General features: G+C 47.2%; 1 protein-coding gene across 9 annotated transcripts in view; it reads right to left on the bottom strand.

The window, feature by feature from the left end:
• The window catches only part of TMCO3 (transmembrane and coiled-coil domains 3), a 52,412-nt gene that overhangs the window by 10,212 nt on the left and 23,504 nt on the right, over nucleotides 1-18,696 (bottom strand). For 6 of the 9 annotated variants that reach the window (XM_034665527.1, XM_034665528.1, XM_034665522.1 and 3 more), the window contains exons 9-13: nucleotides 17,278-17,398; nucleotides 7,616-7,811; nucleotides 3,786-3,936; nucleotides 1,911-1,990; nucleotides 217-366 (exon numbers count right to left, since the gene is read on the bottom strand). In XM_034665527.1, coding sequence (XP_034521418.1) covers nucleotides 217-366; nucleotides 1,911-1,990; nucleotides 3,786-3,936; nucleotides 7,616-7,811; nucleotides 17,278-17,398 — 698 coding nt within the window. Of the gene's footprint in view, nucleotides 1-5; nucleotides 367-1,910; nucleotides 1,991-3,785; nucleotides 3,937-5,835; nucleotides 7,812-17,277; nucleotides 17,399-18,696 lie in introns of those variants that run through there. The other 3 variants (XM_034665526.1, XM_034665529.1, XM_034665530.1) reach the window with 3 other exon arrangements.

Here is an 18,696-nt window from a genome sequence, read left to right as displayed (position 1 = left end):
TAGCGGGGGGCTCTGACTCAGGGTTTACTTTCTGCCAGAGACGCGAGTGGTGATGGGGCAGCGCCAACAAGGACGTTAATCCTCCGTGCCGGGTGAGGGGCAGAGCCCCGGCCCCGCACCCACTGCTCGCGACTGCGGGCAGGATGCTCAGACGCCAGCGTGGGGGTGTGTGCCCAGGGCTCCCCACACACGCACCGCACGTGGCTGCAGACTCACCTCCCGAGAAATGATGCCAGCTCTGCGTGCCCTGCTGCCCAGGACAAAAGAGAGCTCGCTGACCTGCGCCAGGCCCGCAGCCACGATCCACTTGACGTACTGACTGCTCTTCGGCAGGAGGAGAGACAAGACCAGAGCTGCCAGAACAAACTGTGAGAGCATCCATGTAAGCGCCTCACCCAAGCCCAACACCGGGACACGTGCAGAGGCACCGAAGGGACCCAGAGTGTCTGCCAGAAAACCACACTGGACAGAGCAAAATCAAGGGCTGAGGTTCACTGATAACTCGGTCCCCCCCGGCTAAGTCGACAGCAGTGGGTGTCCGGCAGCACTCAAGGACATTCTACTTTCTAAGGAGAGAACTGTGTCTCTCACATAAGCAGAATCCAGAGGTGAGCAGTCCAGAATCCGTGGGGCAAGCGCAACAATCATCAGGGACTCGGATTCCTTCCAGTGGAAGGATTTTAAGTCGGGGCGCCTGGACAGCTCCATCGGTTCAGTGTCCGACTGTTGGTTTTGGCTCAGGGGTCTGATCTCGGGGTCTGGGATCGAGCCCCACGTTGGGCTCCATGCTGGGCATGGAGTCTGCTGCTTGAGATTCTCTCTCCCTCTGTACCTCTCCACCCCAATTAAAAAAAAATTAGTATTTTAAGTCAACTTTTTTTTTAGAAGATATTATTTATTTGACAGAGAGCACAAGCAGGGGGAGCAGCAGAGGGAGAAGCAGGCTCCCCGCTGAGCAGGGAGCCCGATGCGGGGCTCGATCCCAGGACCCCTGGATCATGACGTGAGCTAAAGGCAGATGCTTCACCGACTGAGCCACCCAGGGGCCCATTAAGTCGACGTTTATAATCTACAAAGCCAGACAGCTACTGAACAGGTAATCGGACCCTGAAATGAATGTTAACACAGGCAACTCAAGGATCTGTAGTCATTGGGGCACGTGGGTGGCCCAGTCGGTGAAGCATCTGCTTTCAGCTCAGGTCATGATCTTGGGGTCCTGGGATCGAGTCCCCCATCAGGCTCCCTGCTCAGCGGGGAGTCGGCTTCTCCCTCTACCCCTCCCCTCCATTCTCCCTCAAATAAATAAATAAAAATCTTAAAAAAAAAAAAAGAATCTGCGGTCATGGAGGACAGACAGGTCATGGGGGACAGACAGTGGTGAGGTAATTCTCAGTGGCAGTGAAGCGGGACGTCTGTGAGGGGTCTGGACAGGCACAGGCACTCCACGCCCTGCCCTACAGCCCACCCTGGGCCTCTCTTCCGTCCGGCTGTCCCTGAGTTACACCCCTTTACACTGAACCACTGACGCGGCAGGTAAAAACATTGTAACACTTCCACAGCACAGAAGCGACCAAGCGTCCGTGCGCCCACTGCTGGTGGGGGCTTCAGGAGGGGCGTCCAAGTGCAGGGCCTCCCGGGGTGTCCAGAAGTCACTTCTCCTGGCCCCACTCTCATAGCTCCCCATTTCAAACATACCCAATTCTGAGACAAGGAAGGGAAACAAACCCAAAGGCCTCGTCCTACCCCACGCAGTCCCCAGACTGCTGGGTGGCAAGAGGGGCTCCGGGTAGGCGGCCTCGCTGGAGTTCGCAGACTCCACGTCACTATGGGTAGGAAGTGAGGCTCTGTCCCACATCGACCAAAAACGACGGGAGTTTTACCAATCACAAAGCACCGAGGAGAATCCGTACCTTCATGATCACCACCGATAGCGTGAGGACCATCAGGACGCTGAGCTCGTACACCACAAAAGTGGGGAACACGTGAAGGCCTGGTAGGGAAAGGACAGACACGGTCACTCTCGCCTCAGTCCTCAGTCATGAGTCTGCGATGCTCAGGCTTCCTCTTGCCCTTTCCCCGCACACGAGCACCTCGTGAGCGTCACCCTGCGGGGCCCCGTGTGCACGGCTCATGCCCGCGTCTGCTGCTCGCAGTTCTGGAGCCGGCTCGCCGCAGGGGAAGGGCCCCAGGTGCCGAGGGCCATCCTCCACCAGACTTCACCCTCAGGACTTGGCAAAACGGGACGGCAAGCAGCGGCTAAGTGATATTCCTTTGTGAAAACATTCTGTCCAAGGTACAGACACCTCCCGGGGCTGGGAAGCGAGGGGAGAAGCCTGGACACTCATGGCTGCTTGCTGCCCTGACAAAACCACCAAGAACCGTTCTCCCGCTGCGGTCAGTGCCTGCTGGCAGGCTCTGCGTGCCGGGGACGAGGGACGCGGGGTGGGTGCTGGCGGGCCCCTCCTCACTCGGCGGCCAGCCTCACACCCCTAAGGAAGGCACGGCTGACCAGGCCTCTCCTCGTGAGCACCAGGAGCTCACGTTGGGACAGGGACACGGGCGGCCCCTCAGCAGTCTGCGTCTATCTGACTCAGAAACACAAACCCAAGAACCCCCGTGCTCCCAAGACAGGCTTCTCTTCCGTGGAATTCAGCAGTACCGACCCTTTATGCTGCTCCGCGGGGGCCTGCTGACAAGCACCTGCCCCAGCCTCCTTCTTGGCAATGTCCCTCTTCCTGGGTCTGCCTCGGCCACCTCCCAAGTCTGTGTGCTCCCTGAGCCCTGACGACGGCCCAGGGCACACGTGCCAGGGGAGGAGCCAGTTCTGGGGTCTTCGACCCCCCAGCATTACAGGTGCAGACCAGCTCTGGCTGCACCTGTGTTCCTCAAATTCATCACACTGTCACCCGCAGTATGAAGTGACCAGCGTGAGCACACATGTGCACACATCCCTGACCCAGCCCATTGCACGGACCTGCCTGGGGGACACTGGCCCCCGTTCAACACAACACAGAGGAGGTCGCCTGGGGGGCTCAGTTGGTGAAGCGTCTGTCTTCAGCTCAGGTCATGACCTTGGGGTCCTGGGATCGAGTCCCGCATCGAGCTCCCTGCTCAGTGTGGAGCCTGCTTCTCCCTCTGCCTCTGCTCGTACATGTGCTCTCTCTAATAAATAAAATCTTAAAAAAAATATAGCACAAAGGAATGGGTACAGTGGTGTTTCAGTGACACGGCATATATGAAGTCAGGTGCCAGCGGGATCGTGAAGAGGAGCAGAGCCTGCGACACCTGGTCTAACGGGAGGAACACAGGGACGACTACGAGTCTGCACTGCCGCCCGCCGCCACGTGCACCATGTGCGGGGCCTTCTTGGCCTCTGAGGGTCCCGCCATCTGGACCGAATCCCCACCCCGATGCCCTCCCAGGTGCCCACGCCGGGCACTGCTGCCTCAGTGTTCAGCGCCCCCCGGAGGGGGCCCTCCTTCATCTGGGCCCCAAACTGCCCTTTGCTGGTTGCACTGCTCTCACTGCTCAGCGCTCAGCCAGGGCCCTCAGTGATCCTGCATGTGGTGCTGGCATCTGAGTGCCCCCAGAGCATGGCCACTGATCAACAAGTCCATATCCCCGAGTGCAAATTTTCCCTTTTTAATAAGATTTCTCTGCAGACCCCAATTTTTATGGAACTGTTCTTACTGCATAAATAGAAATACGTAAACAGGTCACGGAAGCCACGTGGATCTGTCTCACAAATACCGTGTGAACGTCCTGATGTGAACAAGAAAGGTTACCTATGGATGCGAAGAAGATGATAACCAGGAAGTCACGGATGGGCTCGATGTAAGACACGACCTCCTCGGTGACCATGTGGCCTTGGGAAGAGATGAGCGCTCCGGCCAGGAAGCAGCCCAGCTCCATGGAGATGTCCAGCAGCTCCGTGACCTGGGTGAAAGGAGAAGGCCACATGTCACAAGTGCCACCAGTACACGTCTGGCCAGGGGCGGGTTCATGGCCAAAGGCAGGTGTGCCATCACAGCAAAGGCCCATCTCAAAGTCCCCGGAGGGGCCTCTGTGGGGCCGAGCTGAGATACGCACAGGAAATGAACATTAGTTGAATTTTCCATACAAGGAGAAAAAAAAATTAACTTAAAATATTTGAAACAATCATTCAAATCTCTGAATGACAATACTTTCGAAAATTTATTTAAATTGTTGTGATAGATTTTCTTTACCTCGACCCAGTGAATCGCCCAACTATGGCAATAAAACATGTGTTACTGTAAAAACCTTTCCGGTCTCCAACTGAAAGCACGCAGAGAAAGTGGACAGTCTAGAGAGCGATGCCCGGAGAGAACAGGACCCCAGAGGGAAGAGCCTGCGCGTTCAGCGGGCCGGACGCGGCCCACGTCAGGATTTGCTGGGTTTCTAACGACACTTGTTAAACACAAAGCTTCCGGTGGACTGCATCATGAGGTGCTAGTGACACAAAACAACTTGAAAGAGGTAGATGCTTCTTATTCTGAGGACGTAACCCACGCACAGAAGCCTGCAGCCGCAGAAAGAGCCGTCAAGGAGAAACGCTTCACAACAGCGCCAAAACACACCCAGCACCCGGGACAAGTCCCACAAGAGAACGCACGGCCCTCACACCGAACACCACAGAGAAACACGCACGAGAGCCGGGACGCGCAGCGTGTGCTCCCAGGCAAGAGGCTCGCAGCCGTGGATGCAGGAGCTCTCCCTCCACGAGCCCCGAGTCCCTGCAGCGGCTGCGAACACCGACAAGCTGAATTCCAACAACTCACGCGGGTGCTGGAAAGACCACGAATTCAGCCGGGCAGCCGGGACCGAGAAGGACCCCCTTGCGCTCATACTCATGCACTCGTGCTCACACACTCACACACGCTCACACCCACATGCACGCTCACACTCACGCACTCACACGCCTCTTGGCTTCTGACAAGGTGACCCTATGCCCAGTGCGGCACAGAGAGATGCGCGTGGTAACACGAATCCTTGACCACAGCCCTATGCCTGGGCTCCACATGCCTCCAGACGGGTGCAGATCTAACGAGAAAAGCAAAGCAGGACACCCTGGACGACGACACGGGTGCCTTTGGACCCAGGGAAGGCAAAGATCTACACAGGACCGAAAAAGTGCTCTCCGTACAAAATTTGAAACTTAGAGTATGTGAAAGTTAAGAACTCCTGTCTATTAAAAAATGCCATGAAGAGAGTCAAAAGGTAAGTCACAGACTGGAAGATCTTATCAAAAATACACGGGACACAGAATTTCAGCCATAAAAAGGCGCCAAGCACAGAAACCCGCGCCGGCGTGGCTGGACCTTTACGTGGCGCCATATGAGCGCAGCAGACACAGAGGCAAGTCCGTGGGTACAGAAAGCAGGGAGCAGTTACTGCGGGATGGGGGGCCAGGCGGGACTGGAGATTCAGGGTTTTTGGGGGGGTGACGGGAATGTTCTGACAGTGGTGATGGTCGCATGGTGCTGCGAACATGCTGAAAACCACTGACTTGTACACTTTAAAAGGGTTAAAATGGCTGATTTTATTATAGGAATTTCATTTTAGTAAAAAGAAAAACAGACAAAAGATTTGCCAGAATATATAAAAAATTCCTACAACCGAGTAAGAGAAATAACCAACCTGAGGGTTGACAAGCCGGCCCCAAGGAGGGCGTCCACACAGCTCCCGAGGGCAATGTGAGTCAGAGCCCCCAGGAGACACCGCGCGCACTGCGGGGGGAGGTGCAGAAGGTGAGGAGACCCCCCCCCCCCCCCCGAGCCCTGCCGGCGCGGGGGGCGGGGGCACCCAGCTCCTTACTGGCTGCTGCGTGCACAACTCCGGCCAGCAAGCCGACTCCCACGCGCCCGCCCGTGAGCATGCGGGAGCGCGTGAACAGCCGCTTTACTCCGAGGGCGCCGAACGGGAACCCACCCGAATGTCCAACAACTGAGAGGACGACCGTGAGACACGCGAGGACTACGTCACGGCAACGACGGCACGTGAACTGTAAGCCGGTCGGATGAGCGCGTGGCCCAGCAGCTAACAGGCGTGGGGACCCTAGCAGCTGCTCTGGAAGAAACAGGACCAGTTTAACCAGTTTAGCCACTGGGAAGACAGCATGGAAGTCATCCAGACAACACCGCTCTGCCGGATGTTATTTCCAGAGAGAAAAATACGCCAGAATGGATAAAGCAATGTAAAAAAAGTAAGTCACACACATGAGCAGCTTTGAGCAGAAGCAAATCTTAGGCTTCTCCCAAGATTATAAATTATTAGTAGACAATTAAATCATACATGAGGAAATCGTTTTTGTTAATTTCCTTTAAATTAAAATAAACCTTTTAAAATTAGCCTTTTGGTTTTGAGGTAAATGTAGATTCACTTGCAGTTTTAAGCAGCAATCCCAGGAGCTCTCCTGCACCCCCTGCTCAGCCTCCCCAGTGGCAGCATCTTGCTAAGTCAGGGCACGAGATCACAGCCAGGATATGGACGCACCGCAGTGAGGACACACACAACTTTCCGTCACAAGGATCCTCCGCCCACCCTCTCCTTAACCCCTGGCAACCAGCAATCTTCCATTTCTAAAATTTTATCATCACAAATGTCACATAAATGGAATCACACAGTGTGCGACCTGTGGGACTGGCTTTTCCCGCTCAGGGTAGTTCTCTGGACATTCATGTACCAGCTGCTTTAAACCTGGGTGGTCTTCCTTGGTGTGGACGGATCACAGCGGGTGGAACCAGGCACCTGCTGAAGGACATCTGGGGGTGTGGCTGCTATGAATACAGCTACTGTGAACAGTCACATGTGAGCTTCTGCGTGAACCCGAGTCTTCACTTCTCTGGGGCCCACGGTGAGGAGCGAAGCTGTGGAGCCATAGGTGACGCTGGTACCACGGACTGTTGGTGGGGGTCTCACAGCAGTTCCCCCGTTCTCTCAAGAGAAGCACATCCTTTCAGTAAGGAGAAGGCTGCTTCTAAAACGAACCTTCTATTTTCGTTTTCAACTTTTCACATTATGGCAAAAGGAGCTACACAGCTGACCAGCTTTGTCATCATCGGACAGAAAACCCGTTTCAACTGTTCATCTGACTTCAAGTACAAAGTTGTCTGAAAGTTTAAGACGACGCAACGCTGGTGATGCTGGGAGTCCACATGGCTCTCAAGGCCACCCAGACCACCTGCAGTGCCATGCATGAGATGCCATTTTAGCAAAGTGCTTAAAAGTACAGGAATAGGGGCACCTGGGTGGCTCAGTCATTGGGCGTCTGCCTTCATCTCAGGGTCCTGGGATTGAGCCCCACATCGGGCTCCCTGCTCAGCGGGAGTCTGCTTCTCCCTCTGCCCCTCTCCACTGCTCATTCTCTCTCAAATAAATAAAAATAAAATCTTAAAAAAAAATTATGGGAGCAAACAGGTTTAGCTCATTGTACAAATACTGAGGGGTAGAGTAAGGACCGTGCATAATAAAAATACGACCATGTGTTTCAAATGTTTTAACTACTATTAAAATAAAAGACAAAGAACTGAACTTAAGCTTTCAGTGAACAGGTTACAAGTCAGAGTACGTAAATATCAGGTATTTTGAGAATTACCGTTAACATTAAAAAGATGAAAGCAGAGATTCCTAAGATAAGGATTTCTTTGTTCCCTTTGCTTTCCACATGCAGTTTCCGATAATATGGTCCAATGAGGTAAGTCTTTATAACAAGACATAGAAGAAAAGCAGCAGCGAGCGAGAAGAGAATCTGACCGACCAAAGCCAGGATCCGCAGAGTCTCCATGACAATGCTAGGAGAGAAGAAAGGGACGTTATTTCATCTCCAAAACACATTTCCCTGACACCCAATAAAATGGGCTTTCACTCGTTTTTCTTTGACATGTTACAAAATAAATTTCCCAAATCACATTTTTATTTCCAAAGACTAAAAACCAATCAATCACAGTAATTCTAAATAATTTTGTTCAAATTAAGTTATTTGAATCCAATATGGAAGCTGGATTGTTTTGCCATCAATTTGAAGCAAATCCATCTTCCAGGGTATGAGGACTCCTGACCACAGCTCATACAGTGACTGGTAACAAAAATCCTCACCAGGAACTAAGCCCCACTTGAAGTTCTTCCTGCAACGACCATCACTCCGCAGGCTCAGCACTCGAGGCACGGCCACAGAACCCCAGCGACATGCAGCAAAGTCGTTCCTTGTGGCCGTACCAGAACTCTGAATCTCATGTCTGTTATTTAGTCCCAGAGAACAGGATTCTGTGCCAAGCTCTTTTGAGAATATGCTATTTACCCCCAGAATGTATTCTTAAGATCTCAGTCAAAAACTTTTCAGAAGAGGGGCACTGGGGTGGCTCAGTCATTAAGCGTCTACCTTCAGCTCAGGGCGTGATCCTGGCATTCTGGGATCGAGCCCCACATCAGGCTCCTCTGTTATGAGCCTGCTTCTTCCTCTCCCACTCCCCCTGCTTGTGTTCCCTCTCTCGCTGGCTGCCTGTCAAATAAATAAATAAAATCTTAAAAAAAAAAAAAAAACTTTCAGAAGAAAGGCACTATTGCATGTTTATAGTATTTACAATGAATATACATACTTTTTACTTAATTAAATTTAGTTTTTAAAAACTTAGTTCATCATATTTAGGAAACTATTTAGTCTGGAATTCTGGTTTAAAAATTCTCAATGGAAGAATACAAATCTGATTACTAGGAGAGAATTCATCATTTGCAGTCAAAGCTTAAAGCAGCAGCAGTGGACACGAATGTCAAGTTGCACACGGCTGATCACGTGGGGAATCAGACCCAGCTGGGCTCGAGTGCCCTCACTGCGGAAGGCTCCACGTGGGCTCACCGAGAGGGAGGCAGGCGTGTGGAACTGGGGTCTGCAGCCCTCGCAGGCCTGCACAGAACGAAGCAGGCTGGGTCTACCTCAACTCCCTGCCAGTCTTCCCACCCCAGTCATGCGGCACCTGGCCTGCGCCCGGCACCCCGCACTCCTTCCTGAGGTGCCGTCACCTCCCCACACGGCTGCACTAACTATTGGTCTCGTGATGCTCCGGAGGCCATACCGCCACGAGCCCAGACTTCCCGGCCCAGCCGCAGCTGCCCGCATCCCTCACCCACACAGCAGCCTCCACCAGCCTCTGCTCCCTGAAGGCCCACATTCCCTCTGGCAGGACCTGTGCGCCAGGCCCCCACCTCGGGGGCTCCCCACCACCCCAGGGTGTCCTCCGTGTTTCCGACTCAGAGGCCCTGCCAACCTGACCGTCCGCTGTCCGCCACTCCTCACCCTACTCTGACCCCCTCACCACACGCATCTGACCAGACCCCTTCTGACCGCTCGCACACTGCTCGTCTTCCCGGACACCCAGCTCAGCTCTTTGCCCTGAGCGCTGGAGCCGCGCCCCATCACCCCACGGTCGGACAGGTAGGAGAGGCCTTCCACGCTATGCGGCGGCGCGGGCATCTTCCATTCGCTCATTTCTAGGTTCGCTGCTCACCTCTTTTTTAACTGGGTTATTCAAAGTGCTTTGTTTTTTTTACTAATTTGTAGTTCTTTATGAAGTAAGAAATTTAACTCTGTCTTTTATGTGTTTACAAATATTTTTCCCATTTGTCTTTGGCCTGCTTACCAAATGTGTACCTGCATGTTTCCAGAGCACATGTGGCCACGCATGGGTATTTACAAGCACGTGTGTTCGCGTATACATGCAGGTGTATTTAAATACTCACAGAATAAAACTTTCATGTGGTAACATTTCATGCAGAAAATACACTTTCCCATCCTTTATGGCTACTGTGATTTCTGCTCTGCTCGAAGCCAAGGGCCCCCATCTTCAACATGACAAACAAATCCATTCATACTTTTTTCTAGAATTTTCATGATCTTCCAAGGCTTAATAATTCAAATCACTCTTTAAAAAGTATTATCATAGCCTCTGTGTTCTGTTATTTATCTGTGAAATATTTGGGGGGGGGGAGTTAATGCTTTTTAGAAAAGATCAAGATTAATTCTGATTAGAGGGGAGACTGGGTGGCTCACTCGGTGAAGCGTCTGCCTTTGGCTCAGGTCATGATTCCAGGGTCCTGACATCGAGTCCCACATCAGGTTCCTTGCTCAGCGGGGAGCCTGCTTCTCCCTCTCCCTCTGCCCCTCTCCCTGCTTGCACACGCACACTCTCAAAAAAATGTTTAAAAGAAATTCTGACTAGAGCTTAATGAAGAGGCAATGTTCATATTAACATTACCACTAATTTTATGTCTTGTTTACTATAAATTTTCCCTGGTTATCAAAATTGGAAGAGGTTTTCCCAAATTATGAAGAAAATATACACAGCGGACAGTAAAATGATCATAATCTATCCCTCTCCTAGTAGACAATCATCAACCCCTTGTTTTTAAATATGTATCAATTAAACATGTAAGTAGATCTGTTTCTAGTCTCTCATTTTCTTCTTCATGTAACCGAAATATTATATATAATTTTTAATAGTTTTATTAAAATAAAATTCTCATTCCATACACTTTACCCCTAAAAGTGGATAATTCAGAGGCGCCTAGGGAGCTCAGTCAGTTGAGCCTCTGAGTCTTGACTTCCACTCAGGTCTTGACCTCAGGGTTGTGGGATCGACCCCACCTCAGGCTCTGCACTCAGCAGGGGGCCTGCTTGGGATTGTCTCTCTCCCTCTGCCCCTCCCCCCGCTCCCGCACACTCTCTAAAATAAGTAAATAAATCTTTAAATAGAAAATAAAGTGCACACTCCAGTGGTTTCCAGTATACTCACCGCCCATTTCAGAGCGCATCGACCCGCCCGTCAGCACTCACGCTCTGCTTCTGCCCTGGCCCGACAGCCCCTGATCTACTTCCTGCCTATGGATTTGCCTATTCTGGTCGTTTCACACAAATGCAATCACACAATATGTGGCCTGTGCGTGTGCTTTGTTCGTAAGTGTGGTGTTGTCATGGTTTGTGGGCTTGCACGTGGCCTGGGTCAGGGCCCCACCCCTTGCCGTGACTGAACATCCCGTGATGTGGTCGCAGCACACTTTATCCGTTCATTAGCTTATGGACATTTGAGCTGTTTCCACTTTTCAGTGATTATGAATAATGCCGCTATGAACATTCATACACAAGTTTTGTAATTTTTATTGTGGTAAAATAATCATAACATAGTTAAAATTACCACTTCAACCATTTTAAAGTATATTAACTTGTGGCATTAAGGACAGAAACACTCTTGTGCTGCCATCACCCCCACACAGAGGTTTTTATGTGGCAGATGTTTTCACTTCTCTCGGGTAAATACCTTGGAGTGGAACAGCTGAGTCTTTTGGCAACTCTGTGTTTAACCTTTTGAGGAACACTGGGTATGATCTGACTCCATTTTTTACAGCTAAACATAATATAGAACATTTTTCCTACATCATTAAAACTATAATGTTTCATGGCTAACGTGGAATAATATCAATAGGATCAACACATGGACTGGATTTCGTAACTGGAAAAATACAAAAGAACAGTCCCCAAGCTTTCTGGCTGAGACAATGTCCTCTGGTGACAGTTCTACCTCCAGCTCTTTGCGGACGCGCGGCTTCCCATTTGGTAAGGAGAGTCTCGCCTCGACAGGTCACAGTTCACTGCACACTTCTTAAATAGAACACAAATGATTTTCAACTAAAGTTGCAACTCTTCCTTTTGCTGTCCAAATTTTGTTCAGTTACTTAGGTTGAAAATCTGTAGCCAGAAGGAAAAATAACTGGCTCTGATTTATAGGTTATGATGAGAAGTGTTACTTTTCTGATAGTTAGAAAAAAATCTGAATCAGAGGAAAATGACAAGAGGAACCTCTCAATAAACTAACTTTAACAGTTCTACCCACCAGGTAGTGAGCTAGGCGCTCTTTGGATTCTCTCTTGCAACCCTCTCCCAGACCATGAGGCAGGTACGATTTCCATACAAGCCCCACTGATTTTAAGATTTTATTTTAATAATCTCTATATCCAACGTGGGGCTCGAACCCCCACCCCGAGATCAAGAGTCACATATTTCACCGACTGAGCCAGCCAGGCGCCTCACCCCATCCCTGTTTTCAGGGAGAAAACTGAAGCCTAGAGATTGCAAGACTGGTAAGTGGCAGAGCTGGAGCTCTAGCGTCTGAGCCTTAACCTCCAGAAATCCCAGTTCAAAAGCTATTCATTCCTTCTACTTTCCCTGCCCGGCAGAGAAGAGATCTTAATCATTTTAGGATTATTGAAACTTAACATAACATCTGGCAAAAGGTAAACATCAAGGTGAATCGTTATTAGAAATATCTGACAAAGATTTCAAGCAGCCATCGAAAATATGATTCAACACCAATTAAAAATTCTCTCTTGAAAGAAATGAAAAAAATATCTCAGTAAAGAAACAGAAGTCATAAAAAGGAGGCCCAGATGGAAATTAGACAACTAAACAATATACAGTTGACCTTTGAACAACGTGGGGGTGAAGGGGCACAAACCATCTGCACAAAAATCTGCATATAACTTTTGACTCCCCCAACAACTAACAATCCACTACTGACCAGAAGTCTTACTGATAACATAATTGATAACACATACTGTGTGTATGAATTATACACTGTATTCTTACAATGAAGTTGGTATAGAAAAGAATATGGCAAAAACATTATACGGAAGATAAAATATGTTTACAGCACCATCCTGTGTATATCCATGGACACACACAGTTCAAACCAGCTTTTTTCAAGCGTCAACTGTAATAACCAAAATAAAAATCTTGCTGGATGGGTTACAAAGAGTGAAGACAAAAGCGGGGGGGGGGCGAAGAAGAGTCATCTCAGAGGCCCGTGGGACAATAAGAAAACCCCTGGAATCCTAGCAGGGGAGAACATGTGGGACTGAAACAATATTTGAGGAAATAATGGCTGAAAAATCCTAAATTAGGCAAGAGATATAAACCTACAGATTCAAGAAGCCAAGCAAACTCCAAATAGGATACGCCCAGAGTATTACGGATTGAATGTCTGTAGCAAATTCCTGTGTGAAGTCCTGACGTGATGCTGTGGGGAGGAGGGACCCCCAGGAGGGGATCAGGTTTAGGTGGAGTCACGAGGCTGGGGCCCTGAGGTGGGGTCAGTGCCCCCATCGTAAAAAGAGACCAGAGACCTTCTGTGCTGGGTGCCCTCTGCCACATGAGGACACAGCAAGAGGATGGCTGTGTGAAAGTGAGTTCTGGTCAAGAACTGAATCTGCCAGCATTGATCGCAGACGTCCAGCCGCCAGACTGTCGTCCAGCCACTGGACTGTGAGATTAATGCCTGTGGTGCTGTTAGAGCAGCTGAACCAACGAAGACACCAAGATGCACTGTAGTTAGATTTCTGAAAACTAAAAACAAAGAATGAATCTTAAAAGCAGCCAGAGAAACCACTCCTTTAAGTAATTCTCTGTAAGTTGTGTTTGGAAAAACACAAATTGGAATGGCAGCCAAGTTCTCACTGAAGCCACTGGGGCCAGAGAAGTAGCACGTTGTTCAAGTGTCGGAAGAAAAGAACTGCCAACTGCAAAATCCACATCCCGTGAAAATGTCCTTCAGGAATGAGGGGAGGTACAATGTTCTCAGAAGAAAACTACGATAATTTGTCACCAAAAGCAGACTAAGTATGAAAGAATGACGAAAGAAAGTCCTCAGACAGAAAGGAAATTATAACAAAAGAGAGCTTGAACTTAAGGAAGCAAGTAAGAACAAAAGAACTGGTAAAAACATAATAGATAATCATGAGTTTAAAAATCCTATTTTAAAAAATAAGATAAAATAAAATAAAAATCCTATTTAATTATTGAAGCAAAGTTAATAAAGCCATCTGATATGGTGCTCATAATATAAGTAGAGAAAACACAACAATTATATTTAAAAAGTAGGGAGAGGAAAGGGAACTAAATGGAAATAAGGTTCCGTTCCACAGGAACGGGTGAAGCGTCGACAGCAGCGGGCTGATTACGGTAACGTGTGCAGTACAGTGCCCAGAGTAGCTACTAAATACAAAGTAATACACTCAAAAACATGCAATACTTGGAGCGCCTGGGTGGCTCAGTCGTTAAGCATCTGCCTTCAACTCCGGGCCTAATGCCAGCATTCTCGGATCGAGCCCCACATTGGGCTCCTCCGCTAGGAGCCTGCTTCTTCCTCTCCCACTCCCTCTGCTTGTGTTCCCTCTCTCGCTGGCTGGCTGTCTCTCTGTCAAATAAATAAATAAAATCTTTAAAAAAAAAAAAACATGCAATCCTTAAAAGTATGCAAGTAACCCAGAAGGAGGTAAGAAAAATGTAAAAGAGGACAAGAAACAGAGAAATCAAATAACAAAATGAGAGACTGAAGCCCTAGCATATCAATATTTACCTTAAATGCAAATGGTCTCAACACCAATTAAGACAGGATTAAAAAAACATCCTCCTGCAATACCTTGTCTATGTGAAACTTATTTCAAATATGACGGCATGAACAGACTGATAGTAAGAAGATGGAAAAGACAGATCATTGTAGACATTAATAAAAAACAAGCAGGAGTGGCTCTATTAATATCAGGTAAGTGAATTTCAGAATAAGGAAAATTACTAGAAATAAAAGAAATACTACATAATGATAATAAGATCTATCTACCCGGAAGACGAAATGATCCTAAATGTGTATGTACCAAACAAAACAGCTCCAAAATACATAAAGCAAAAGCTGATAGAGCAAGAAGAAATAGACAAACGATTTTAATTGGGGATGTATTTTAATAACCTTCCTCAACAATTGCTGGAACCACAGCAAGGATACGGAAAAACTGAACAATGCAACAAACAAACAGATCTCACAAAAAATACTCCACTCAACATCACAATACACATTTTGTTTTCAAGTGACTGGGGAGTACTTACCACAGACCATAGCTGAGGCCATAAGACAAAGCTCAACAAATTTAAAAGAATTAAAATCATACAAAGTGTGTTTGTTCTGTGACCACAGTAGAATCAAACTAGAAATCAGTAAGAGAAAGACAATAGGAAAATCTCCATAAACACTTGGAAATCAAGCAACAGACTTCTAAATAACCCATAGGTCAAAGATGAAGCATCAGAGGAGATGTTTTACATTAATTGAACTGAATGAAGATAAAAACACAACATATCACAATAAAAGAAATGCAGCTAAGACAGTGCTGCAAGGAAAATTTGTAGCACTAAATACAATAGACAAGAAAAAAGGTTTCAAATCAATAATCTACATTCACAGCACAAGAACCTAGAAAAATAAGAGTGAAATAAACCCAACGCAAAAGGGGGAAAAAAAAAAAAAAGGAAAGGAGGAAAGAAAAAAAAAAAAAAAGGGNAGAAGGGTAGAAACCAGTGAAATTAAAAACAGAAAAACAAAGAGAAAAACCAATGAAACAAAGAGTTGGTAATTTGAAGAGATTAATAAAATTGCCAAACTTCTAGGAAGACTGACAAAGAAAAAGAAAGAGACGATGCAAGTTACCAACATGAGGAGCAAAAGAGATCCTACGGACATCAAAGGGTGATAAAGGAACACTACAAACAATTCTATGCATAAATTTGACAAATGAAACGGAACGGACCAACTCCTTGAAAAACCAAGCTGCCACAACTCAACAAAATGCAGTAGATAATCGAATAGCCTTATAATCCTTAAGCAAACTGGATTTGTAACTTAAGAAAAATCCCCCAAAACAAATCTCAAGCCCCAGATGGTTTCATTAGAGAACTGTACCAAATATTTAAGGAAGAATTAACAGCAGTTTTATACACTGTTTTCCAGTAAACAGAGAGAAGGAACATGTCCCAAATTATTTTTTAAACCTAGTATTACCCCAATACCAAACCAGAAAAGGAGATTACCATAAAAGAAAGCTACACACCAATATCTCTCATGAACTCAGACATAAAAATTCTCAACAAAATACTGGCTAATTGTACAAAACGTACAGAAAGAATTATATACCACAACCCCCACAAGGTGGGATTCATTCTAGGTATTCAAGGCTGGTTTAACTTTCAGAAGTCAATCAACCGTATCAATTGGCTAAAGAAGAAAAACCATACAATTCTATCATCAATAGATGTGGAAAAAGCATTTGACAAAATCCAACTAACAATAAAAACTCTCAAACTAAGAATAAAAGGGAACATCTGCAAAAAACCCCACAGTTAACAACATATTTAATGGTTAAAAAGTTGATGATTTCCCTCTAAGATGAGGAAAAAGGCAGGAACATCCACTCACATAATGTTACTCAACAACGTACTGGAAATTCTAGCCAGGGCAACATGGAAAGAAGAAGAAATAAAAGGCATACAGATCAGAAAGGAACAAATAAATTAAATGACAGACCTCAGCATTTCAAGGTGGTTCCAAAAGAAACTTCAAAAACGTCTACTAATTTGTGACCTATGGTATCATCACTGTGAGACATGAAATAAATAAATGTAGCATCTGGAAACACTCAAAGCCCAATATTTATATGCATATAGTATATCTGCTTAAAACAAACTCAAGCTTATAGTCCTAACCCATGTGCAATTTATCTTTAAATTTTATGGGGCTCCTTACATTTTCCAAGTGATTTATTTTCTGGCTGGGGTTCTTGTAATAGGTTGTATATACCGCATAACCTACAACTTTCCGGATAAATTTATTTTTCCACTTTTCAACGTGACTTCTCTCTCCACATGAACCTAAGCAAATACAGTTCAGGTTTTGGGATTATTTTATTCAAAGAAGCGAAAAAAGATCAGGCGAAAGGTAATGGTGGAGACACTAACAATGATGATAATCCCCCCAATAATGGCATGCATACACGCACATGCACACAATCACATATATGCACACACGCAATCACGCACACACACACACATCCTTCATACACGAGATCACACACACACACATCCCATGTTCCAGGCATTGTTCTAAGCACTTTTATATTTTAACCCATTTAATCCTAACTGCTCTGATAGGGAGTGACCGCACCCTCACTTTCTAGATGACAAAACTGAGGAAGAGTGAGGAGAAGCAGCGTGCCCAAGGTTGACAGATGGAGCGGGAGCCCAGGCAGCATGACTCCAGAGTCTGAGCTCTCAGCCTGCGCCACACAAGCTCTGAACGTCTCTTCGGAAAAAGGTATTAAATGGCACTTTTATAAACAGAGGGTGGGAAGCCAGAAGCACAGGCTGTGCGAGGAAGCAACAGCACCGACCTGGAGGAAGTACCGGCTCCAGCCTGGATAAGGGTGGGCAGGCCAGCCATGAACAAGCCCAGCTGCACGTCCTGAACGACGAGCATCCCAAGCAGCACCGCGCTGTAGTCGATGTCACCTGCTGGAGGAAAAACCTATCAATAGCACAGATTTATAATTAAAGTGTCCCAAGTCAAAACACAATCGTTGTGCTTATTTCCAAAATAATTCAAATAATTTGGTACTTTAAGAGAGCATAGACTTTAAAATCTCTTTGAGAGCAAACACTGAAACATCTTAAACATAAAAACCTTTTGGGGTGCCTGGGTGGCACAGCAGTTAAGCGTCTGCCTTCAGCTCAGGGCGTGATCCCGGCGTTATGGGATCGAGCCCCACGTCAGGCTCCTCTGCTGTGAGCCTGCCTTCTTCCTCTCCCTCTCCCCCTGCTTGTGTTCCCTCTCTCGCTGGCTGTCTCTATCTCTGTCGAATAAATAAAAAAATCTTTAAAAAAAAAAACCTTTTGGTAAAGAAAATCCCTAGTTTTTCATTTCTACCACCTTTTACTTACACAATTACAGAAAAAACACCGTCAAAAAATGTGTCATGGGACACAAGAATATGATGGGCCTGGGTAGCCAATTTCACGCTGCGTCCCTAGAACGCAGGAAGCAGCCTTCATGTCCAGACTCTACTGCTCCCCTGAGCTATTCAGGAGACCTGGCCTAGCCCCCTTTCTGGTCGCACCTCCAGCCTGCTAGCACTGCTACACTGAGCGTTGGTCCCTGAGACAAACACGGATCTGCTAGAGAAACACTGGCTCAACAGGAAGACAGTAGCCAGGGCTGCCTAAAGGGACCACCTGCTCTTCTGCAAAGAAGACAAGACACGGATACCATTTTCCCCAACTCAATGCGTCACATGGGCCTCCGACATCTCCATTTCCAACCAACAGTTCTGGCTTTGGACCAAACCTTTTTTTTTTAAGATTTTATTTGTTTGAGAGAGAGGGTGAGCAAGAGAGCACAAGCAGGGGGAGCAGCAGGCAAAGGGAGAGAGAGAAGCAGGCTTCCAGAGGAGCAGGAAGCCCGACGTGGGGCTCAATCCCAAGACCCTGGGATCATGACCCGAACCAAAGACAGACTCTTAACTGGCTGAGCCACCCAGGCGCCCCTGGACCAAACTTTTAAATATGTTTCTAAACACTTAATGGTCATGTTCCCCACCCCCACCCCCGTAAAATAACCTTTTTCTTAGGGAAAAAAAAAACTCCTAAGAACAGATATTTAAAGGCCAATCTGATAAAAGTAACCTTATGGAAAAGAAAAAGAATGAACAAATCAAATCAAATCAAAATTCCTTATCACCAGCAAAAGTCACACTTGATCCTTCCAACAGGCTTCCTTTATTCTCCACGCAAAGTTGAATTTTTGGTGAAGAGAG

The sequence above is a fragment of the Ailuropoda melanoleuca genome, chromosome 7 (genome assembly GCF_002007445.2).
Source record: "Ailuropoda melanoleuca isolate Jingjing chromosome 7, ASM200744v2, whole genome shotgun sequence".
Lineage (NCBI taxonomy): Eukaryota > Metazoa > Chordata > Mammalia > Carnivora > Ursidae > Ailuropoda > Ailuropoda melanoleuca.
This window is presented reverse-complemented; position numbering and strand designations above follow the sequence as displayed.